General features: G+C 35.8%; 1 protein-coding gene across 1 annotated transcript in view; it reads right to left on the bottom strand.

Moving 5' to 3' along the window:
* Positions 1-26,274, bottom strand: part of LOC140140470 (uncharacterized) — a 235,312-nt gene that overhangs the window by 125,612 nt on the left and 83,426 nt on the right. The window contains exons 37-43 of the mRNA XM_072162230.1: positions 24,082-24,267; positions 22,841-22,858; positions 18,335-18,502; positions 11,751-12,032; positions 8,255-8,436; positions 5,981-6,179; positions 2,439-2,608 (exon numbers count right to left, since the gene is read on the bottom strand). Coding sequence (XP_072018331.1) covers positions 2,439-2,608; positions 5,981-6,179; positions 8,255-8,436; positions 11,751-12,032; positions 18,335-18,502; positions 22,841-22,858; positions 24,082-24,267 — 1,205 coding nt within the window. The remainder of the gene's footprint in view (positions 1-2,438; positions 2,609-5,980; positions 6,180-8,254; positions 8,437-11,750; positions 12,033-18,334; positions 18,503-22,840; positions 22,859-24,081; positions 24,268-26,274) is intronic.

Below are 26,274 nucleotides of genomic sequence, written 5' to 3'. Positions count from 1 at the left end.
AATAGAAATATATTATTTACAAAATTATACAGCAATGAAACATATAATTGACATACAAGAGCTTAAGGTTAAATACAATTGATTTTCAAGGCTTGATTCCAGAGGGGCGTAAGTTAATAATGGAAACAGCCATGCAGAAAAGAATGAACTCATGCGTACAATAGTGTATCAATCTGAACTAGGGCCACGGACAAACCGCTGCTCGTGAGTCATCCTATATGTTGCAGGGATAGGAGGGGCGACCATGATAGGACCATATGGGCTGATGGGGGGGTGATTGTGTGCAGCCGCGGTAATTTTCCTTTGGATTTTCAAAATTGTCAATTTTCAAAATTATCCTGGATGATAGGCCTATCTGTCGTGAAATAAATCAATGCTTCTATAGGCTATAATAGGCCTAGTAGGCCTATTTATACCTTGATTATGCAATATATAGGCCTATAACAATAACTACAACAACAATAACAAAACCAACAATATTTTGTTATAAACTAATTTGTAAAAATATATTCATAGGCCGCGTGCCGCGCTTATTAGACTAGTATAGCCTAAAAATTCCTGAATTATATAATGGGAAAAAAAACGGGCAAAAACAATCAATCGCTGCAGTCAGAAAGAAAGAAACGAACAAAATAAAAAAGAAAAAAAAGTGAGAGAAAAATAAAATTAAATAAATGGAATGGACCACATAGGGACTCGAACACGTACCAAAGTTTTCCAGCTCAAAACTATAGTATTATAAAGTCGAACGTGAGCCCGGCGCGCTAACCGATTGAGCCACTGGGGGATACATGAAATTGATCGATCTCAAACTGACTATTATGGAATAACAGGCTCTTATGATAAACAAGCTCATTACCGCTGTAAATGTCGGAGGTATCGATGGCGAAAAACCTCGCTTTTTGCAAAAGTAGCTTAAATTTGGAGTGAAATTCAAATGGTAAAGTAAGCGATAGACATTTGAGAAATAATGTAGGCAGTTAGAAATCAAAATTAACGTTCCACAATCCAGATATCGATAATGTAACATAACAGTGTTTTGTGGTACAAGATTCTCGAAAATTGTTCCCAAAAACGGGCTAATAAAATTTAATCGGTACTGTATTTGGTTCTTCCCCATGGCAACATTATTTCTTTGGTCGATTTGTAGTACAATACAAAAAGGAGAAAACAATCACTTTCGGTGTGGTTTTATACGGAGGCGAACATTTGAAAAAACTGCATGGAACGCGTTTTTGATCTTGTGAACATTGTGCGTAAAAATGATTTAAACAAAGGATTTTCAAACGGATTCTAAAAATTTGTATAACACACAAAAATAATGTAAAGATACATCCATGCACCAACATTTGACTCACTGCGATATTTGATTGCTGAGAAAACGCGGTTTTAGAGAACAACTTTATACGCCTTTTATACGCTTTTTATACGTTTCTTCGTGTAACCTTAAAGGGCATTTCATGATACACAACCTCATACCCCCCTTGAAAATATTGCCATTTGAATTTGAATTGGTCATGTCCGTCCGTGACACATATTACTTACACCCCTTCAGCAATAATGGGCTGTTCCAGAATACTGGATGCATTTTCAACTTTTTTTCATAGTTCCAGTTCATAGAGATATTGACCAAAACTGTGAGGTATGTTTCAATATCAATATTAGAAATTTAGTTTTTCGGACCAATGCTAACTCTAAACCAATCGGCCTCATTGTTGTATTTAGCTTTATTTCTCTATACATGTACTTTTAAGAATTTGTATATTCTATATGTAATGTTTTAAGGGATCCAAAATGAGCGTTTATTGTGTTTCGACAGTATTTTTTGTGGGACATGAGAGCACCTCAGACCTATCGAATTGCATTCTGAATACGAATATATGACCCCTGGGAACCCATGGAAAACAGTGTTAGTACTGATAGGGTATCCCCAGGCTAAAGAAGATGTAATAAATAAATAAATACCACCAAAAAAGGTGAGATATTTATACCATAACACACCTACAGATAATATTTCTTGCAGATTTAATAGTTTAACAAAAAAATTCTGCAATTTGTATTTTTCTGTCTTGCAGACAGTAATATTACAATACAGTGGCCGATGGAGTAGTGTAGTACATGTAACTATGCATAGCTCGAAAACACAAAGTCAGAAATTTTGGAAATAAGCTTGTCGTTAATATATATCGATCCAAACTCTGTAAATAAGAGAGGTTTGTAAATACAAGCAATATGCAAATAATAATAATAATAATAATAAAAACGCATTTATGGGGCGCCTTATGCCAGAACTGACCTCAAGGCGCCTTACAATGATATACAAAACAACAAATATAAAATATCTTAAAAGTACTATCTTAAGCTACAACTAAAAGTACTATCTTAAGCTCATTAATATTCATAAATATGCAAATAACAGGACACCAAAAATAACTTACTTTACCAACTCCAATTACTGTAACCTTTCCGTCATGTGGTGAGAAAATAATCTTTCGACGCTTATAGTTGAAAAGAACGTAGCTACAGCCTTCAGCACCATTAGCGTCAAACGTTTGGCCATCAAATGTCTTGTAGTGACGACTGCTCAATACCACACAAGATTTAGAAGCTGAATGAAATATTGAATAGATATTAATACTATACCGTAAAACTTGATAGTTAGCATATGTACTTACTATCAAGCCCTTTTAAAACATGCAAATGTGAAGAGCCCCATGCACAAAAGTGTAAAGGGTATTGAGCAAATCATTGATACACAGTTATATATGAACAAGTGAACCTGCAAATGTGTGTCTCAATCCCATTAGCTCAGTTGGTTAAGCGCCGGACTTTAGTACAATTTCATGTTTTCAAAACCGCTCGATAGTAAGCACATATGCTAACAATCAAGTTTTTAAGGTATACAAGAAGACACGGTTCTTATTTATCTATTTATTTTGATTGATTTATCAACAGTCAACAACAAAATAGGAACAAAACAATAAAATTGAGGTCTGCTGAGCAGCTGGGAGCAGCACTGAAAGCACAAAAGAGCACCATCACCAAAAGGGGCAGTGTTCCCAACTCAACAGAACTCAAATATACAAAGCATATCAAAAATACAAAATTACAAAAAAGCATGAATACAATTTAATCATCATGATCCATATAGTGAGATTTTATTTGAGATTTGAAAGCAGACTTGCTACAGGTGTAAAGACCATTTTGTTTGTTTCATGTCTAATGTTATTTTGATTCAGAAAATGAATTTTAATTCAATTCAGATTCAATTCTTATTTGTGACGTGTCATGTCAAAAGGAGACATTTTTGGGCAGGTTATCAATTTTGAGGTTTTTACATATCTTAAATATAGAGATATCGTGCTCCACAGCGTCGTTTTCCCCAATGAAATCGGACTTTCCTAAGCGAAGATATTGAGTTCGTAAGTAATGGTATTATAAAAATGGAAATTGAGATATCGGCCTTTAAAAATATTATTGACAATGTTGAGAGTAGGAATTACCTTGAAAAATGTCTAAAAAATACAAGATGCCAGTTATATTCCGATCTGAAACTATCAGACAATATTTTAAACATTAATAACATCACAAATTTGCAACAAACCCAAATTGTGAAAAATCACACCCGGGCAGATTTTTGGCTATTTCTCCATTTACGATCCTGCCCAAAAGTGTCTCCTTTTAACATTACACGTCACATTTTATGAAATTATTTTGATGCAATTTCAATTCAATTTTTCTCTGGTTTAAATAATTTTGATTCAATTCCAATTCAATGCATTGAAATTAACTGCCAACCAATTTCAATTCCAATTCACAGCATTTGAATTCAATTCATATTCAAATTCAACTCTTATTACCAACACTGCTACATTGTACTGGGCATTTGACCAAGAAAAAGCAGTTCAGGGAGAAAGTTTATTGTAACTGATAAGCTGACAATACATGTGGAATGGCAGAATCAAACATATGAAAAAGTAGTCTCTGTTGCTCAAATAAAAGGGGTCCCACAGTTAAGCAATGGGAGAAAATTGTCCTTTTTCACTTTCAACTTCAATTATTATAAAGGGAAAGTATTTTATTTTTTGGCTCACTCTTAATTGTCTCATGTATATATTAAACTCTACTTTCCCCGATTTTCAAGGAAATCTGATGAAAGACCTCATCGTACAGGAGCACTAAACACCACGAGGTATTCCCAAAATCTCACTCGAGTTACGGCGAAATACACTGACATGCACCCTGTGTCATTAAAGTAGCGTGCTATAGACGGCCCTCACTTGATAATAGTCAGTCCGATTGACTTGGCTCAGACGGTATTTACTAGAAATACTTTGCCAGATTCTACTCTCTAAAAAGGAATCTGATTGATTACAAAATGCTGTCGCATCGAGGAAAAACCATACCCTCTTCCGTGATAGCCCTGCTTAGTGTGTTGTGTGGTAATGTATGCACTGTGCATTGACCTCGAACGCCTCTGTACACACAGCTTGCACACATGAGTCGAGTATAATTTATTTAAAGAGAATTTCGTAGGAAAACTTTTCCATATAATACATGTATGCATTTTTGATTCAATGAATTGAATTAAAATGAACAGAAAACAAATTTCGATTCAATGAATTGAATTGAAATGAACAGAAAACAAATTTCGATTCAATGCATTGAACTGAAATGAAAGAATAAAACATTTCAATTCAATGCATTGAATTCAAATGAAAATGGCCAAAATCAAATCCAATTCAGTTCCTATTCCAATGCATTGAAATAACACTATTCATGTGTCTAGTAAAGCTACAACATGCCCATTAAATCCTTTCACTGAGGCTGATCTTGTGTGCATGACATGTACCCTATACTCCCCATTCCAGATAAATACAGCACTAATTGTTTGGAATAAAAAAAATATGATCAAGTTCTGCAAAATAAAATATAGCTAAATCCTAATCCTTTAGTTAGTCCTAACTGGCAATAAAAATAAAATTTTAATATTTGGCCAATTTCTTGAAAAAAGAGCCAAAAACATGCATTTTTGTCATGTTTTCTGACAATCGAGTCACAAAAATTAAGGACTTGGAACAAGTCTAAGCATTCAAAATCTTGAGTAGATGCCGCAATTTTGCTCTAATTCCCACTTTTTTGTGTTACTATAATTAAACAATGGGTTACAAAAATGAAACATGTCTTTTCCAAAAACTAGAATACATAAACAGAAATTAGTCTTAGTACAAGTCTTTGAGCTTGATTGTCACAGCATACTAAAAATGCCCTAAAACGCATGTTTTTGGCCCTTATTTCAAAAATTGGCCAAATATTAAAATTATTATACTTTTATTGCCAGTTAGGACTAACTAAAGGATTAGGATTTAGCTATGTTTCATTTGGCAAAACAGGATAATATTTTTTTATCCCCAAAAATTAGTGCTGTATTTTTCTGGAATAGGGAGTAGGTTAATCTTAACAGTTGAGCAGACCATGAGACATTACAAAAAAATGAGGTTAGATTTTTCGTAATCAGGCAATAACTCTGTTAGAGGTCATTGAACTTTGTACAGGGGTCAAACTACAAAATAACTAATAATTAGAAAGATACAGAACACTCCCATGGAAGATAAAGGTCATGTCTTCCACTGGGGTCGGTCATGTCTTCCATTCAGGGGGGGGGGTCACAATTTTCAGCCAAATATAACACAATTGTTTACAAGCTTTTCAAAAAAATTTGGGGGAATTTCCAAAGGTAAAATTGTGGTATTTTTCAACAACAAAAAAAATCATTTGAAAAAAAAAGACCCATCCATATACCAAAATAGGTCTAGAAAAGGGGGTCATTAATATACCAAAAGGCTGAAAATGCTACCAATGTTAGTGGCACATCCCTGTATGGTCATTTGTACCGAGTACCCCCCTTCCATAGGGGGTGTATGGATTTCAACTGGAATAGCCCAACAGCTGCATTCTTAATAGATTTATCACAATTTACCTTTTTCACATCGTTCCCCGGTGAAGTCGGTCTTGGAGCAATCACAATGATAACCTTCTCCAGATCGCGAGCATTCTCCACCATTCATACATGGGTTTGTAGTACAAGCGCCCCCGACAGATTTAGCAAACTTCTGGGCGATGCAGTGGAATCGTATGTCAACACCCTTGCAAGGACCTGGGAGCATCTGGGAAATGACCTGAACAACAAAGAAGAAATCATGAAAGCAATGAGGGATCAATAAAAATGCACAAAGTAACAGACAACTTTGAAATCCAGATTTCTGTACTCAGAAGACCAAAATCTGTATTCTACACACCAAAACCATATTTGTAAAATTTCTACTTTTTATCATCGATTTGTCGCATGCCCCGCCATGTGCAATGGTGGCCTGAAATCCAAACTAAAACGCACATCTTGCACTGTCAATGTTTCTTTTTCACTTCGCAATAACCTCCAATTTGCAGTATATTATTATTTATGGTTCATTTTTGTGTTTCACACATGAACAGAAAACCCGGGGTTCTCAAGTTTGGTTTTGGTAGGGACGTGCCGCTGAGATTTTGGAAGTGGACCCATAAATATACCAATTTTTCAAGAAATTTGGACCCATTGATATACCAAAAGTCAAAATTTTTGGCTGAATTTAACCAAAATTGCCTTGGTTTTTACAAATTTTCCCAAAATTTTGGCTAGATTAAGGAAAAATTGGGCTGTTTTCCGAAAATTTTGAAAAAAGGACCCAATCATATACCAAACTAGGCTTTGAAAAAGGGGTCATTGATATACCAGAATGCTACCCATGTTTGCGGCCCGGCCCTGTATGGCCATTTGTACTGAGTACTTCGGCAGAAAACCAAGCACACCATAAGACTTAACTTGTGCTTCGTTGCAAGTGTGAATACTGGTACCATTCCCACTGGGTTCCGCTGTGGTGGTAAAAGCTACAATTTACAAGCGTACGCAAAAACTATGCTGCTGAGTGCTTTTAAGACAAGCATGTCGATTGGTTGACAAGGCCAAATATATGGACTGTTTCCAAATAGCAACCAATCAAATGACAGCTATATATGTTGCCATGCAATTAAAGGCCTATTCAGTGATCCCAGCAGTATTTGCTCAGTAAACTTCATTGACTTCAAGGCGACGCCACCATGGTTCAACACGCTGACTTACCAAGCTGACTGCACATTCATCAAAGCTTGCATGGCAAACACATTGCAATTGATGCAATTTCTTGTTGCTTGCATAATGCACTAATGCAGTTATTCTGTGCACTGGCGACTGTGTTTTAATTGTGTTGTTTTTCTTTTAGTTTCTGTTTTGTTTCATTAGGCCTTTGAAAATAACACTTTTCTTATTATTTGTTAATACCATGAGTGCAAATTTCAAATGGGGTTATGCCTGAATGGGTGACTCCATTTGAAATCTAACTGTGTGGGAGATTAAGGTCATACAGGGGGTGTTTGGATTTCAACTGGAATAGCCCAATAATTTGTATTATATCCTTCATTAATATATTCTCGTTCATTAATTGGTTAAACGAATATCATGTGACCAAAAATAGTTTTGCTATTTTGCAAAGCAGTTAAAAAGCCGACTCAAAGTGCTATTTCCCCGGGATATATTTTTTTGCTATACTCCCTCTGAGCGCCAGATGACCTCATAGCCGCGTCGCAGTTCCTAGCGGTCGGTGCAACTCGCCACATACGCGGGATATCGCTACCGGTTCTGGGGTATTAATGTGTAGCAAGTCGTGTTGTCTTGCGAAGTACACAAGCAGCAGCACAGAAGTGCAACTAAAATACGGCAGTTTAATGACATAATCTGAGTTACATCAGGAACAATATCTTAATATTGACAGCGAAATAACAGAGAACATGGTTACTCGTTTCACGGCAGTATTGTAGAGGTTAAAACATTACAACGGTAAGCTTTATAGCCACTCAATTGTGTGCGTGCTTTGTGCATGTAGGCCTACGTGTATTCAATCAAAACGAAGCACGGCAAGCCTAGTCTAGCCTTGATAAATATGCTAGGGCTTAGCCTACATTTATGCCTAGGCCTATGTCTATGATAAAGGCCTTTCTATTATTTAACCAATTAATGAACAAAGAATATATTAATGAAGGATATAAAACAAATATTTACTGCTCTAAATTCGGGATCTGGTGGAATCTATTGGTCCCCTCGGTGAACTGGAGACAGTGAGCCTACTATAGATTCCACCAGATCCCTCATGAGCAGTAAATATTTGTATATTATATTTCTTACCTCACAACTATGCTTTCCTTGACATGTCTTAAACAGATAATTATTTGTAACGTCTGGTTGGCAATTTGTGTTTCCTGGTTTCTGGCATTTTGGCGATTGTCCAGGCATAGCATATTCTATATCAATAAACCTTGTTGCGCCACAGTCTATTGTTCCCTTGCCATCTTCACAAATCAACAATGCTGAAAAGAAAAGAAAACCCACTAATTTAGTATAATTGCTGATCACGGTGGCCAAAGACACTGCATACACCAAAAGCAGGGTTGTAGCTAGGCCAAAGTTTCTATGCCAGGTGGCAAATTATTGCAAAGCAGACTGCGCGTAGCAGGTGGAGCTCTCGCGCTTACGGCCGGGGGTCCATCAGGGGCCCGCTTAAGGCAGACATGCCAATTTTGAAATCCAGATTTCCGTATTTTGCACCCTAAAACCGTATTAGTTAAATATGTACCTGCTAACCCCAGAAACCCCATAGTGGAACACATAATTGCGAGGGAACACTTGTGCGACCGAGCACATAACGGCGGGGGTCCAGGGGCCCCCCTGATGAATTTGCAATCAAATTTGGCAATAACAAAGAACCATTCCATCAAAGTAATAAATCAATACAGAAATGCTTCCTTTACGAGTTATCACTCATTGAAAGTGCTACTTTGATATACTTTACATGGAATGCGGCCATCTTAAAGTCGTCATATTTCCTTAATCACATGACTGATCAAGCTGATTTTTGTGACGGATATGTGACATGATCAAGGGAATGAGTCGCATGTCTAACCCTGGTCGAAAATGAGTTCTAAAAATGTTTCTAAAGAGGACATTTAGAGTTTTCAAACTGAAAACTCCATGTTGATAGGACTTTTCTTTGTGAAGTTGTGTTAATTTGTCGATCGCTGAAATCAATATAAAACAAAAGAATTTTAACACTTTCTTTCCCAATATCTCAAAATCAATATTAGTGACATCCGACTTATTTCCCTTGATCGTGTCACATATGTGACGCACAGTTAAAAATTAATTATTAAAAGATTTGGTGACCTCAGTCGACCTTTGACCTTGTATGTGACCTTCGACCTCACAAAATTGGATAAAGTATGTAGATGAAACAAATTGATATATTTCTGGAAACATTTTCTGGAAACATTGGGTTTTGTTACTTCTAATGTATAGAAGCATACTTTGTTTAAACTTTCAAGTTCAGAAATTTCATTGATCATGATCATGATGATCATCATCATCATCATTAATTCATTATAGTATCAGTCGGTAGGCCTAACATCGGGTTTTGTTCATGTTTTCCAAAAAAAATTAAACAGTTTAATGTCAATGTCAATTAGAAGACTGTACTACTGGGTAGGCCTATAGTAGTTGTCTATGCATGGTTAAAGAAAAATATTAAAAATATGAATGTGCCACTGTGTGCACCATTGAGAAAACAAAGTCGGAAAGCATCATGCAGGCTTATTCTTTTGCAGACCTAAATAGTTAAATAAATACCTCCAGAAGACATAGCATGTGTAGCAGTTAGATGAAGATGCTTAATAAAAATATATTAATGTGCATGAAAAATCCGCAAGTCAGGAGAAAATTATTTCGGAAACCATCTTGTAGGCCTATTATATATTTCTTTAATGTGCATGCATCATGCGAAAGTCTGAAGTAAAAGGAGGTCTGAAACCTTCTTGTATGTTTATTCTTTTGCACCAATAGAGCTAAATAGTTAACTAAATACCTTCAGAAGACATAGCATCAGGTGGTTAATAAAAAATATTAATGTGCATGAAAAATCTGCCAGTCAGAAGAAAAATATTTTGGAAACCATCTTGAAGGCCTATTAAATATTTCTTTAATATGCATGGTGCGAAAGTCAGAAGTAAAAGGAGGTCGGAACCTTCTTGTATGCTTAATCTTTTGCACCAATAGAGCTAAATAGTTAACTAAATACCTTCAGAAGACATAGCATTAGGTGTTTTTTTAATGCGCATGAAAAATTTGCAAGTCAGAAGAAAATTATTTGGAAAGCATCTTGTAGGCCTATTAAATAATATTTTTTAAATGTGCATGCATCATCGAAAGTTGAGAGAAAAACAATGTAGGCAACCACTTTAACAGACCAAGAAAGTGGTCAAATGATACCAGTAATTCAGTCGGTAGTTTAATCTTGCAGCTGTTTATCTAAGACAAAACATTTTATTATTTTGGTCAAAATTGTGGAATTCTGTATTTTTTGGGGGGTAACCGTACTACAGTATTTTTCACGTTTTACCGTACTAAATACGGTGAAACTGTACTAGTTGGCATGTCTGTTAAGGGTATCACCCCCCTAAATTTTTTTTGTTTGCTCTTCATATGATGAAAAAATCATTTATCATTTAAAAAAAAAAAAAAATTTTTTTGGTGCCGGGCCAAAAGTATTATCTAGCTAGGATGTATACAGTCAGGCCCGTAGCAAGGGGAGGGGCAGACACCAATCCACCCAGGTTTTAAAAAATCCCCTCAAATCTTCCCAAAATACATAGAATTACATTATAAATCATCAAAATTGGGCCACGCTCACCCAGAATGTCCCCAAAATATACCAAAAGTCTCCCAGATCCACCCAGCTTTGTGCAGCACCTCCAAAGAGTCCACATTTTCAAAAATCTGCCCCCCCCCAAAAAAATTCCACTTCTACAAAATCTGCCACAAAATGTCCACTTTTTCAAAAATCTGCCCTCCCTAAAATAAGTCCTTGCTACAGGCATGTATCTAGGATATGTACAGTATTATATTAAAGGCCCACACAGTAATTTGCTCATCGGGAGGACTGTAAAAATTCATGTTTTCACACCTCTGTTATTGTCATAGATGTGCTAACATAGCCTGCTAGTGGTTAAGCTGAAATTTACTGCCGTTTTCTTCTTTTTGCCAATTTTTTTCATTTCAAAAATACCTAATGATGACTTATCCTTTACTTTTAGGCAAGTAAATAAAAAATGGCATTGCGTACCCTCTTTGAGTGCTGTATACTTGAGAATGCAGCAGTAATACGGTTGCAAAGATGTTGGAGGCTAGCTGGTGATCCTTGCTCATAGTGAATGCATTCCAAAGCCTAATGCTTTATCTATCCATGTCATTAACCGTGTTTCGTTTTAATCTTTGATGTAGCCAAAACTCATCCATGGACAGAGTGAAAAAGGGGTATTTCTTAAAGAGGGCATATCTTCAAAAATTGTGAGCCCATTGAAATAATCGTTTTGGTTCATTAAATTTAACGATTTAAGGTTTCTTTACATACCAAAATACATTTGATCAACTTTTCAGAAATAGGAGAAAAAGAGGGGCAATGAGGGTTCTGTTTTTATTGGGACACCCTGTATTTATAAATGCATTGGTTTCCTCCAAATTTTTTTACTGACATCCGAACCGATACCGATATTGCAAATATCGGGCCGATACGATACAACAGACAGACAAAGAAACAAACACAGCTGGTGACAAACAAATACATTCAACTTACATTGTGCGCAGAAAGTCAAGAACTGCCATGCCGCCCCGTCACTTTTTACCCCAAAGTGTTTGACTTCAATATCATCATTAGTTTGAGCTCTGACAGACTTTGAGCTTCCTTCACGACCAATGACCACCAATCTCTGGTTATAGGTTATCCAGGCAGGTGTTTCTTCGTCAGGACCGAAGAGACCTAGGTTACCCTTTCCGATATATTCTGGTCCACATCCCTCGTTGGTGCAATAATACACAAACACATTATCATCAAATTGAGGTCTTCTATCTTCAAATACTATCAAGACGGAAAAAAATGAGAAAAACAAAAACAAAATAATTGTTATCTTTTGTCTTTTCTTTATCATTATTATTACTTTTGTTATTTTCTTTCTTTGTTTGGTAGGGAGATATAGCGCGATTCAAATTAGATTTTTAAAACCATCCATCGTCCTTCAAGTTTGTTCAAGCCCAAAATTAATCTCCTTAAGGCAGGGGGAGTAAAGCATGACCTAATCCACCATCGTGTCCAGGATCTTTTCTTGCGGGGGCTCAGTCCCTCTTTCAGAGTTATGCAGGGGGCTTTTGGCTAAAATCACCAAAAAACGGCTGATTTTTGTTGTTGATATTTTTGCATGATTTTTAACAAAGTAGGGGGGGGGCCCGACCCAAAGCCCGACCCCGACATGACACTGCTGATTCAGCAAACACAAAAATGATTTTAAAAATGTTATAAACTTCTTTTGTTGTTGGTCAAAACGTTTAAAATAACATTTAAATGTCGGGATATATTAAGGTCATTTCAAAATGCTTTATATGAAACAAATACTACAACACTTGAAAAATTCATCAAAATGTTATTGCAAAATAATTTTGGCAAACATTTGTTGCAAATATTTTGTTGACACTTGATAACATTATGTTAGAATGTTTTTCATTAAGTTTTCAAAAATGTTTTCTGGATGTTATTAAAATGTTTTATACTCTTTATATAACCCAACATTAAATGTTTTCTGTAAAACGTTCTTTGCTTGCTGAGCTAGCCTTGTTTGCACTAAAGTATTGAGACAAATAAAGCTGACTCACAAGAAGAATAGGTTCTATAAAGGAGATCCCAAGGTTTGATATAAGGGGTGTCATTTCAGCCCCATATGCATGATTTTTTTCTCAGGAGGGGAAACGCCTAATATATATTAGCTTTAACTCACTGACAAAAAATGAAAGAGAAAAAAGAGAAAATAACAAATTGTATGAGTTACGTGTGTTCATTGTCCATATAAAGCCCTTTTTTGAAGCTGAAATACTCAAAGACTCTCTAAAAAATGGTATATGTATATCCCACCAATAATACCGGGTCAAAATGATGGAACCAGAAAATTTTGTTCTCTTTTTAGTTCACAGACCCCTACAAAAATGTTGAAATTTTAGTTCATCAATCCCCTATTTTGCCTAAAAATCAAAAATCAGTTATTAGTTCTCAAAGTTTGGCGCTCTCACCCTACCAAAATTTAAATTGAGTGCCCCCGGGTTTATGGCTGAGACGAATATACCTAAATTTTCGTCTCAGGTTTATGGTGGCAATAATCTGATATAGTGAGATAAAGGTTGTGGGAAAATTTGTTATGGGGATAACTGCAGGATGCCTAAAATAGGGTCTCCAAACTTAAAATGGGGTTTTATTCAGTGCCCATAACTTTCTCTGAAATAAGTGCTTTGAGCACAAATTTGAAGCTATTATTGGGGTATTTTTAGCCAAGTTTTTGAGACTTTCATATGGACTTCTATTGGGGACTCCAGAATGGAAAAAGAGCTTGATGGAGGGTCTCTGGAACTGAAGAGTTTGAAAAGGGGGTCTTGACGGCGAAGAGGTCTTGCAAGGTACACAAGTACCCCCCTTCCCACTGGATGTATAAGGTACTCCATTTACTCAAAATTTTCAATGCTTAAAGCATCATTGGTCTTAACCCTGGAATTATGGAAACTTTTGGGCTTCATAACTGCTAAATTATTGGTCTAAAGAATATAAAACTAGAGTCAACAGACGCTGAATACAAGCCGCAATTTGACCCCTATAACTTGACCCCTGGGTTACGGATGGGGTCAACTGCTCTTGCATTGTGCTTAGGATGTCATAAGAAATATTCCTGGTGAATTTCAGCTTAATCGAACTTAAACATGGATTTTGATTTTTGAAAATTTTTGATTGACCTTTTGACCCCTTTAATGACCTTTGACCACAATGAAAAAAAAACCTTATGTACACCGACAAAATGCATTGTTCCAATTTTAATTAAAAAATTCTACTTTGTTTAGTTGTCGAGATAAAAATTCTTAAAGTTATTTAGCTAAAAACAGGAAGTGACCCCTTAATGACCTTTGACCCCCAAAATAAAAATACCATGCATACATCAGGTAACACTGATTCATGTATGATGGTTATATTACTCTGGTCTGTCTACATTTTGAGACAAAAATTTTTGAACATTTTTGATAATTTTGGTTTTTGACCGGAAGTAACCCTTAATGACCTTTGACCCCAAAACTGTAGGCATCCTAAAGACCCTGGCTAGTAGCAATGCATGTGTGCTAATGGCGACTCTCTGCTATGTAATTTGTAAAGACAGTGATTTTTTGAATATTTTTAGACTTTGACCGAAATGACCCCTTAATGACCTTTGACCCCTTATCTGAGCACACCCTATAGACACCGACTAAAGTCGAGTCAAATGATATAACCATGTTCTCATCGCATGAAATTTGTGGAAGGAGTAGCATTTTTTGTGAAATCACATTTCTGACCATTATAGCTAGGTCAAAGGTCACAGCAAGGTCAAAGTCAAATGAAAGGTTTGGCCTAGTCCAGTGGTCATTTGGTTCAAGTATGGTTGAAATCTGTCGAAGCATAAGAGAGCTAGGGCGAAACGTGGCAAGTCACGCAAAATGTCACGAGGTTGCCAGAGGAAAGAAAGAAGAACTAGAGTCAACAGACGCTGAATACAAGCCGCAATTTGACCCTATAACTTGACCCCTGGGTTACGGATGGGGTCAACTGCTCTTGCATTGTGCTTAGGATGTCATAAGAAATATTCCTGGTGAATTTCAGCTTAATAGGAACTTATACATGGATTTTGATTTTTTGAAAATTTTTGATTGACCTTTTGACCCCTTTAATGACCTTTGACCTCAAAAAAAAAAAAAAAACCTTATGTACACCGACAAAATGCATTGTTCCAATTTTAATTAAAAAATTCTACTATGTTTAGTTGTCGAGATAAAAATTCTTGAAGTTATTTAGCTAAAAACAGGAAGTGACCCCTTAATGACCTTTGACCCCCAAAATAAAAATACCATGCATACATCAGATAACACTGATTCATGTATGATGGTTATATTACTCTGGTCTGTCTACATTTTGAGACAAAAATTTTTTGAACATTTTTGATAATTTTGGTTTTTGACCGAAGTAACCCCTTAATGACCTTTGACCCCAAAACTGTAGGCATCCTAAAGACCCTGGCTAGTAGCGATGCATGTGTGCTAATGGCGACTCTCTGCTATGTAATTTGTAAAGACAGTGATTTTTAAATATTTTTAGACTTTGACCGAAATGACCCCTTAATGACCTTTTGACCTCTTATCTGAGCACACCCTATAGACACCGAATAAAGTCGAAGTCACATGATATAACCATGTCCCCAGCGCATGAAATTTGTGGAAGGAGGAGCATTTTTTGTGAAATCACATTTTTGACCATTATAGCTAGGTCAAAGGTCACAGCGAGGTCAAAGTCAAATGGAAGGTTTGGCCTAGCCCAATGGTCATTTGGGTCAACTTTGGTTGAAATCTGTCAATCCCTTGCGGAGCTACATGCAGTTGATTGCGGTTGCCAGAAGAAAGAAAGAAACTAGAGTCAACAGACGCTGAATACAAGCCGCAATTTGACCCCTATAACTTGACCCCTGGGCTACGGATGGGGTCAACTGCTCTTGCATTGTGCTTAGGATGTCATAAGAAATATTCCTGGTGAATTTCAGCTTAATCGGAACTTAAACATGGATTTTGATTTTTTTTAAAATTTTTGATTGACCTTTTGACCCCTTAATGACCTTTGACCTCAATGGAAAAAAAAAACCTTATGTACACCGACAAAATGTATTGTTCCAGTTTTAATTTAAAAATTCTACTATGTTCAATTGTTGAGATAAAAATTCTTAAAGTTATCTAGTTAAAAACAGGAAGTGACCCCTTAATGACCTTTGACCCCCAAAATAAAAATACCGTGCATACATCATGTAACACTAATTAATGTATGTTGGTTATATTATTCTGGTCTGTTTACATTTTGAGATAAAAATGTTTTGAACATTTTGATAATTTTGGTTTTTGACCGGAAGTAACCCCTTAATGACCTTTCACCCCAAAACTGTAGGCATCCTAAAGACCCTGGCTAGTAGCAATGCATGTGTGCTAATGGCGACTCTCTGCTATGTAATTTGTAAAGACAGTGGTTTTTGAATATTTTTACACATTTTCAGACTTTGACCGGAAATGACCCTTAATGACCTTTGACCTCAAATCTGTTTACAAGTTTTGAGCACTGGTTAACGTTGATTCATATGCATGAGTCACGTGATCATTGCATGTAATTTGTGGAAGGAGTAGCATTTTTTGTGAAATCAACATTTTTGACCATAAGGTCAAGGTCAAAGGTCAAAGCCAGGTCAAAGTCAAATGGATGGTTTGGTCTAGCCCAGTGGTCATTTGGGTCAAGTTTGGTTGGAATCTGTCAATCCCTTGCGGAGCTAGATGCAGTTGATTGCGGTTGCCAGAAGAAAGAAGAAGAAGAAGAAACTAGATCTGGTTACAGATCTGGACCTAGTCGGGCCGGAAATGCCAGTCTTAACTTAAAGTTTGACCTTTGACCGGCTATTATGGACATCTCACACCATTAATGGTGCATCACTGTAGCATGTAGGGGCTTTATCCGTTTTCCATAGGCTGAGATACAGCTACTTTTCCGTAATTTTAAACATTTTTTGCAAATTTGACGTTTTGACCTCCTTAATGACCTTTGACCCCAATATAAAAAACCTCATATACACCGAGAAAATGCATTGTTACAGTTTAAAAAAAAAAAATCTACTATGCTTAGTTATGGAGATAAAAATTCTTGAAGTTATTTAGCTTAAAACCGAAAATGACGTCTAAATGACCTTTGAACCAAAAAAATAAAAATACCGTGCATACATCAGGTATCACTAATGCATATATGAAATTTATGTCACTCTGGTCTAGTTGCGTTGTGAGATATACAAAAATGAACATATTTGATGATTTTTGGTTTTTTGAGCGGAAGCGACCCCTTAATGACCTTTGACCCCAAAACTGTAGACACCCCAAAGACCCTGGTTAGTAGCAATGCATGTGTGCTAATGACAACACTCTGCTATGTAATTTGTAAAGACAGTGATTTTTTGAATATTTTTAGCTTTCAGACCGGAAATGACCCCCTTAATGACCTTTGACCCAAATTCTGTGAATAATTTATAGGCACTGAATATAGCCGATGCATATGTGAAAGTGACGTCATTATATGATGTAACATGTAGGAGAAGAAGCATTTTGAAGATATTTGGTTTTATACCGAAATGACCCCTTAATGACCTTTGACCCCAAATTTGTGAATATCCTATAGACACTGGATATAGCCGATGCATATGTGCAAGTGACGTCATTGTAGGATGTAACATGTAAGAGAAGAAGCATTTTGAAATTTGTTGCCAGAAGAAAGAAGCAGAAGAAGAAAGAAGAAAGATCCGATAGCATCACAAGACCTAGCCGGTGTCCCGGCTAGGTAAGAAGAAGAATTGAGAAGAGACAGCACAAGCCGACGTATGACGTCGGCTTGTAAGAAAGAATTGAGAAGAGACAGCACAAGCCGACGTTTGACGTCGGCTTGTAAGAAGAAGATGAATTGAGAAGAGACAGCACAAGCCGACGTTTGGCGTCGGGTTATGTAAGTATACATTTTAGAATGGAAATGACTTGATGAATTCATCTGTGAGGTCCAATTTGGGCTAAAATGCTCATTTTTGGAGAAAATCACAAAAAACAGGTTTTTTGGATAAATTTTTTGCGCAATTTTTAAAAAAAAAATATCTAGGGACCGTTTTTTTATTTTTTTAATCTTGACCAACTTTTAGTAATTTTTACAAAAAATTGTCAAAAAATGCAAAATTTTCAAAAAAATCATGAAAAAGCCTGATTTTTGCCCAAATTTCTAGATATTTTTATCTAGTTTTTAAAAATTAATAAAAAAACAACAATTTTTTTTTGTTACGTTGCGCGAAAAAATTAGGGCCAAAAAACCTGTTTTTTGTGATTTTCTCTAAAAATGAGCATTTTAGCCCAAATTGGAGCTCACAGATTAATTCATCAAGTCATTTCCATTCTAAAATGTATACTTTTATATTCTTTAGACTAATAATTTAGCAGTTATGAGGCCCGAAAGTTTCCATAATTCCAGGGTTCAGACCACCCTTAACGGAGTTGTACGCTTCATAAGTTTTCATTGCATTCAGTTACATTACAGTAGCTTACCAATTTCAAATCGAGGTCCCGCCTCTTTTGGCTTTGATCCAAGTATCAAAGTAGCACCCGCTGCAGATATTTTGACAACAACTTCAATCCTGTCCAACCCTTCAATTTCTTGTACATCCCATAAAAAGAGGGCTTCATCTTTGTCGTTGGGCTTAAATGGCTGACATGCTGGTAAAATACAAATAAACAAAACAAAGTCTGATGAAGATGATAGATTATCATAGAAACGTCACTGAATATGTGAGTAAATATACCATCTTTTACTACTGGATTTGAAGTAATAAATTTTCAAAACCAAAACAAAGTTTTATTTGCTAAGTTTAAGTATATGTTTTGAATTCTGTAAACAAGTTAATCTTCTCCGCCACTGGTTTGTTCTGTTCACTCCACACAAACCGTCTGTCAATTGCATTGTAGAACTCCATTTCTGATTGGTTATCTAGTGTCCACTTAATGTATAACAACATTTCTGATTGGCTATCTAGTATCTACATAGTGTATAACGCCATTTCTGATTGGCTATCTAGTCTCTACTTAATGTATAACGCCATTTCTGATTGGCTATCTAGTATCTACTTAATGTATAACGCCATTTCTGATTGGCTATCTAGTATCTACTTAATGTATAACACCATTTCTGATTGGCTATCTAGTATCCACTTAATTTACAACGCTATTTCTGATTGGCAATCTAGTATCTACTTACTGTATAATGCCATTTCTGATTGACTATCTAGTATCTACTTAATGTATAACGCCATTTCTGATTGGCATCTAGTATCTACTTAATGTATAATGCCATTTCTGATTGGCTATCTAGTATTTACTGGATCTAACATATGGCTGTGAGGTCCATGTCTATCGAGAAGGACCCACAATAAGTGTTAGCACCATGAGCCATGCTGTGGATTGGATTGTCCTTTTTGAAGGACTTTTCCTGTATACCTCTGAGTTAGACAAAGTTTGGAACTTACCCCAGCTCATAATAATTATACAGCCCGTCGTTATTAATAATGTTCTTTATGTATATGATAGTTATTAATGATTCATATTATTAGATATTTATATTTACTTGAAACATTATGTTTTGATCAAATATTTATTCAGTAAGAGGAAATTGTCTGCACATAACAAATTAAAACCTCTTCAAGAACTTTCTCTTTTGCAAATGTAACTTACAAGCAAGCCAGCAATTAAATTATGCTACAAGCGAGTGTGCACACGGAACTTACTTGTAAGCCAAATCACAAGTAAGCGTGACCTTCACTGGTAAATTATGCCATGATTATACACAATCATAATAGAATTGGATCATCAAGGTCATGCTTACATGCGAGTTTACATGCAAGTCTTATTCACACTGGCCTTACATTCGAATGTAGCTCACTACATGTAAGATATCTTACATGTAAAATTGTCATTTGTAACTTGTATGTAGCTACATGCAAGTGCGTTTAGATTGGCACTACTTGCAAGTTTACATTCGAAAGTACTTACAAGCGACTTTACAAGTGATTGTCTGAACAAGCCTAAAGTTATGATCATATGTCTGGGCATGATGGCTTACTGCCATTGTTGCTATGACAACTACTGTGGTTAGCTTTAATGCATGAGCTGTGTCAATAGACATGTTCAGACGGTGCCTTACCATAGATAATTAGTAATCATCGATGGTAACTTTTAATCCCCTAATCAACGACGAGCGTCCACATGGCGGCTAACTTTAGACAATTCCAACATTTATCAACAAGTTAGCACCTTGCTTGTTGATAAAAAACCGGAAGTGGACCGTATACAGGGGGAAAATATCAAATGAAACATTGATGTTCTACGATGTTGAATTAAATTTCGTTGGCATGGTTGGTGAAAATTCATAGGCCTAATCATGTACTGCTAATAAAAAAAAATAGCAGAAAAATATTCATAATGAATATAGGCCTACATAATTCGTGCTAAATATTTAACATGATTTATTTAGCCATGAAATAAATAGGCCTAAGCGTGGATGAATCCACCAGTGCAGCTAAAATAAATCAGCGGTGGCTTCATTATTTTTTATAGTGAAAGATAGTGAAAAAAAAAAGATTTCATGTTGTTGATGTTACTAGCTCATTAAAAGAAATATTATTTGAAAATAAACTGTGAAAGATCAAATTCTGAGACCATTTAATTTTTATTTCTTGCGCGCAACAATATACTGAATCCTTAGGTCGAACTGCCGCGGTCCCCCCAATGGCGTAATGTGAAACGAGAACGAATGACGATACCAAAAAACCATCATAAATTAGTTTTATTCTAATCTTCTGTCTTCATTTTTCAAGTTTGCTACTTCATTTTTAAGCCAAACAATTAAGAAAATACTATATGCCTACTAAAAATGCAATGATTTGGAGTCAATCCAGACCTTCCACCAGTTTGATCCCGGACTTTGCTATGTCTTTTGCTGCTATTTGACGGCGTAACAGGTAAAACATGGTAAATGCAAGAAGATCAAGAAACATGCTATGTATTAGACACAATCAGGTCATTTGAGGTCACGCTTAACTACGACTTCGAAGATAAGCTTGTCCACACAGGCACTATCATCGATAACTGCTTATAGTTTACGTCTAAACCATAAGATTTCTTATGGTTAGTAACTTGAAGTTTACTCGTTGATTACTAAACCACGATTGCGTCCACACGGTCACTAACTACAAGCTAATCATTGAAGTTTATACTACAAGCTAATCAATGACTAATCATCGACCGTCTGAACGTGCCTACTATGTTTTCATTTGTACATATTATTTTGCCAGTTTTATTAGGCTTGTTCAGACGATCGCTTGTAAAGTCGCTTGTAACTACATTCGAATGTAAACTTGCATGTAGTGCCCGTCTAAACGCACTCGCATGTAGCTACATGCAAGTTACAAGTGACGATTTGACATGTAAGATATCTTACATGTAACAAGCTACATTTGAATGTAAGGCCATCGTGAATAAGACTTGCATGTAAGCATGACCTTGATGACCCAATCCAGTCCTATTCTGATTGTGTGAATAATCATGGCATAATTTACCACTGAAGGTCACTCTTTCTTTTGAGTTGGTTGGACACACACTCGCTTGTAGCATAAATTTAATTGCTAGCTCGCTTGTAAGTAACTTTCAAAAGTAAGCTACCCTCTAAACACACCTATTACCGGTATGTGTTGCAACATCTTACTCCCTGTTCCAGGAAAATACAGAACAAATTTTTTGGGATTAAAAAAATTATCAAGTTCTGCCAAATGAAACATAGCTCAATCCTAATCATTCATTTAGTCCTAACTGGAGTAATTTCTTGAAAAAGAGCCAAAAACATGCATTTTCAGCATGTTTTCTGACAATCAAGTCAAGGACTTGGAACAAGTCTAAGCATCCAAAATCTTGAGTATTATGCCGAAATTTTGCTCTATCGAGTTCTATGGCCGATTTAAAGTCATAATTATGACGTAATTTTGTTATTTATTAATTAATTTTTAGCAGAATTAATAACATAAAAATGGGCTGTGCCCGTTTCATGAAGAATAACGATCGATCTTACCCTTGATATAACAGGCCTGTCAATTTGGAATTGTTTGATATGAAAGAGGGTATGATTTTTTTGTATTAGTTTAAGTATTTCCTAGCCTCTCTTAGCCACAGGGTTGGCTACAAAAGACACAGAGTATACCTTAGGATAAACTGGCATGAGTGCGCCGACCCCAGGTTTTCAACATTTCAGGATTGTTTCTGGACGGAGGTCGGGTGAAAAATGAAATTACGTTTACATGACTTTGTCGAAATTCGTCGTGTGACAAGAATGAGTGTATAGATGACTAGGGAGAAGCTTACTTATTTGTGTCTTCTATACTATCCATCATATACCCTAGGCCCTGCATAACAAAATTCAACAATATTCAATATCCAAAGCAATATCCTCACTACAATAGGCCCCCAAAACAGAACTCCCACCCCACATAATCGCAAATTGACACGAAAGCTTCATTCCATGAAGCATTTCTCTCGTATTTGATCATCATATCCCGTCCAGCTCACATTGGGCGCCCCATTCCCTTTTTAAAGGAATTTTTATTTTGTGTTACTTTAGTTAGATAGTTATAGAATGAAAATTTTAGAACAAAAATTAAAATGCATAAACTGAAATTAGTCTTAGTACAAATCTTTGGGCTTGTTTGTCACAGCATATGAAAGACACCCTAAAATCACTTATCTAGACCCTTTTTTGCTGGCATTAGGCTAAAAAATATTTGTGTCTTAAAGCCCCCACATGTTTTTGTTTTTTAGTTTTTTGTCAGAAAAAATTTCTTTAGGTATAATAAATCAATTGATATTTGTACTTAAATAGTTAAAATGAATCACACAATTTATGCTATGTACTTAATTCAAAATTAAGTTTTAAAAAATACATTCACACTCAGGATTGCAAGGCAGAGCCTGTACCGCTGCACCACCGTGTTGTCATTATCATTTGGTACATACCTGCTTTTTCTTCTGTATCTGAAAAAAAGAGAAAAATTTGTTTTTAATAAGTTGTTCATTGTGTGAATCACTTACCTGTGCAACCATATTCGTACATGCAAAAAAATTTAACATGTACATGGTACACTGTCATTTTCACATACTGGATGCACATGACAGTGTGCATGTCAAATCTCTTGCCACATTACATGTTGACAGCTATCCCCAGTGTTAACTACTCGTATGTCAACCATGGTTTCCGATTTTGATGGCCTAATTACAGGTTAATAAATCCCTTGACCCTTGTTGAAAGAGAAATTATTGGACTGAGATTATGATGTGTCCAGTGCAAACTATTTTTTATATGAATTATTATATCAAAACGAACATTATGACACTTTGTTTGCCAAAATCAAAGCATTTTCATGTTTTTGATCCCTTTAGGTCCAAAAATGACGGTGTCCTCTGAGTCTGATATTCTTGGTAATAACTCCAGAACAGTGCATCCTAGATATCTCAAAATATACATTTTCTGAATCCTTATGACTAAAGAAATTTCAAAGGCATATTAAATTTGTAATACAAGCAAACTATTATAGTTTCAAGTTTGACCCCTGTACAAAATTCAATAACCTCTAGCAGAGTTGTTGCTAACTTATCACATATGTGACATGATCAAGGGGAATGAGTCACATGTCGACCCTGGTCGAAAATGAGTTTTACATGTGATTCTAAAGAGGACATTGAGAGCTTTCAGAAACTGAAAACCCTATGTTGATACGACTTTTCTTTCCGAAATTACATTAATTTATTATCAATCCCTGAAAACAATAGAAAACAAAAGAATTTTAACACTTTCTTTGCCAATATCTCAAAATCAATGTTAGTGACATCCGACTCATTCCCCTTGATCGTGTCACATATATGCCAAGTCTGATCTCACTTTTTGGTTAGTCTCATGGTCTAATACATATCTGTGAAGAGTAACTTATGGTAACTTTCATGCACACTGAATTACCCCCAGGATATATGGATCACATACAAAAAGTACCAGTCAGTTCCGTTTTATACTTTTACTATACATTTTTATACTTTAATATACTTATTTTGAGTTCCAAAAAACAAAAATGTTTATTTGTACTTCTACACATTTGTACTTCTACATTTCATGCACACTGAATTACCAACATGGATCACATGTACAAAAAGTACCAGTCAGTTCCATTTTATACTTTTACTATACATTTATGTTTGTTTCTTACTTTTTCCTTCACAACGCAAAGGTCCAATAGAAGCTGCAGCCCACTCTTCCCCATTATCATCACTGACATCGCCATACTTCATCTTCAATATTGGCACTATAGATATGTCATTTATTACACCTTCATCATGCCGGGTCACACCATCATTTTTGTCACAGTTGCAGAGTTTTTTAGGATCAGCACAAGCTAAATTGGTGATTTACAGACAGAAAGTAACAATAGTCAAATGTTCTAAATTGTATTTTATGGCATTTAGAATTGTTTAATTGTCATCGGCAATCGCTATTGTGATGATAAGTATAAATGCAAAAGTGACAATTAGCGATGTATCGTAAAATTCAGCGATTACCCATCGCTTTTAAAAAGCTTTTCAATTGCCTAGATTGTTAATGCATGTTTAGTTATGATTTTGACATTAAAAAAACAATTCTTAATTTAAAAAAACTAGATATAGGAAAGAATTTTTTATTTTTTAAAATTCTGACCAGCTTTAAGAAATGCTAAATATGGGAGAAAAATTGTAAAAATGCATGATTTTCACCCAAATTTCAACCATATGATGATGTTAATCAAATATAAAAGGATTCCTAGATCTTCATATCTATAGTTTTTGATAGGTAATCAGAAAAATAAAATACTGAAGAAAAAAATGTGGGACACAATCATGCTTTTTTACGATTTTCTCCAAAACAGAGCATTGGAAACTTGCTGAGTGGATTCTTTAATAAACAATCTTCATACTAACATACATATTTCAAATATTTTATTAGACAACTGCAATTATATACAAAATACAGAGAACGCCACATAAAGCTCGCAGAGCAGGCGGCAAATTCAAAATCTAATTACAAGCAAAAAGTGAGAAGCCATGGAAAACACATGAAAAGCAAAAACTTTAAACCATGGTGAAGAGCAAACCCATAGCCAAGTAAATGACAACCAGAAGGGCGAAAACAAACTAGCGCTGTGCATTGACCGCACCAACACGCATTTGCTACACAATTTTTGAGCCAATGGCAGCGCTGATGCTCAAATACTTAGCTCCTCCGGGTGTCAAACCCAAGTATTTTTAACCCAGGCACCACGTTTTTGTGGACACACCCTGTAGAACCAATGATGATGATGACGATTTTGCATGAATAATTCGTGTCGAGAGTGATCAGTTCACACAAAGGACTGTAATATGTAAATTTGGTATTATAACATTGATCAATAAAAGCGTCGACGGAGATGAAACTTCAACAATATAAGCCCTTTTCAACTGTGCATCAAGGATGAGTAAGTCCGGTTTACTATGAATAACATTAGCATAAAGCTGTGTCGAGTTGGAATTCAGCATGTTACCTGTAATTATCTTGTTTACATACACAATGAGCTGAGGACGGGTATTAGTGAGTTCAGAATGAATGTGGTTAACGATCCTGCCGTGACGCTTGATGTACATGTTATTGAAAATCATGCAACCATTGAGAACATGAGAGTGTCAAATGGGTTGTTACATAGTAAGCATGACTTAGGATAAACACGAGGATAATAACAGTGCAACAGAGAATTACATTCAAGAAGTTGAAGACGTGTCTTAAAGATGAACTTGACCAGATTATCAGCAATAGCAGTATTGGTGAGATAATTGTTCGAGATTTGCAAATTGATGCAAGGTGTGTTTAGAATTCTACCTTGAGATATCTTAGTCTTAAACCTAGTGATACGGTTATTTAAATGCTGGTTTTTGATATGATTGAATGTGGTAGATTGATTGCGCAAAACAATAGCCACTTCAATATCAAGGGAGGAGATATATACGTACTCGTCACCAGACATCTCCAACCTCAGGCCTTCACGCATGCACAATTCATTGAGCTCGATCCAAACCGATTTAGGCCAATTAACCGCACATTGCTTAACCAATCTACCGTTTTCATCAGTACAATAGCCAGCAAATGAAGATTCAATATTGTTCATGTCCACTTTACGCTTTTTCATATGTAGCTCAAGTGATGAGCGTGCACTATGTCTTGTTTGAGGGTCATTAGAGTTCAAAGTCGATAACAGAAACGAAATCTTTTTAGCAATGTACGTGGTAGTAGGATTGATAATACCTAATCCCCCAAACTTTCTAGGAATAAACATGATGTCCCTATTACTGGAGTTATTTATACCAAGCCAAGATCTAATAAACTTAACAATTTCATC

This window comes from Amphiura filiformis, chromosome 19, assembly GCF_039555335.1.
Source record: "Amphiura filiformis chromosome 19, Afil_fr2py, whole genome shotgun sequence".
Taxonomy (NCBI): domain Eukaryota; kingdom Metazoa; phylum Echinodermata; class Ophiuroidea; order Amphilepidida; family Amphiuridae; genus Amphiura; species Amphiura filiformis.
The sequence above is the reverse complement of the archived record's forward strand: the minus strand, read 5'-3'. Positions and strand labels throughout refer to the sequence as shown.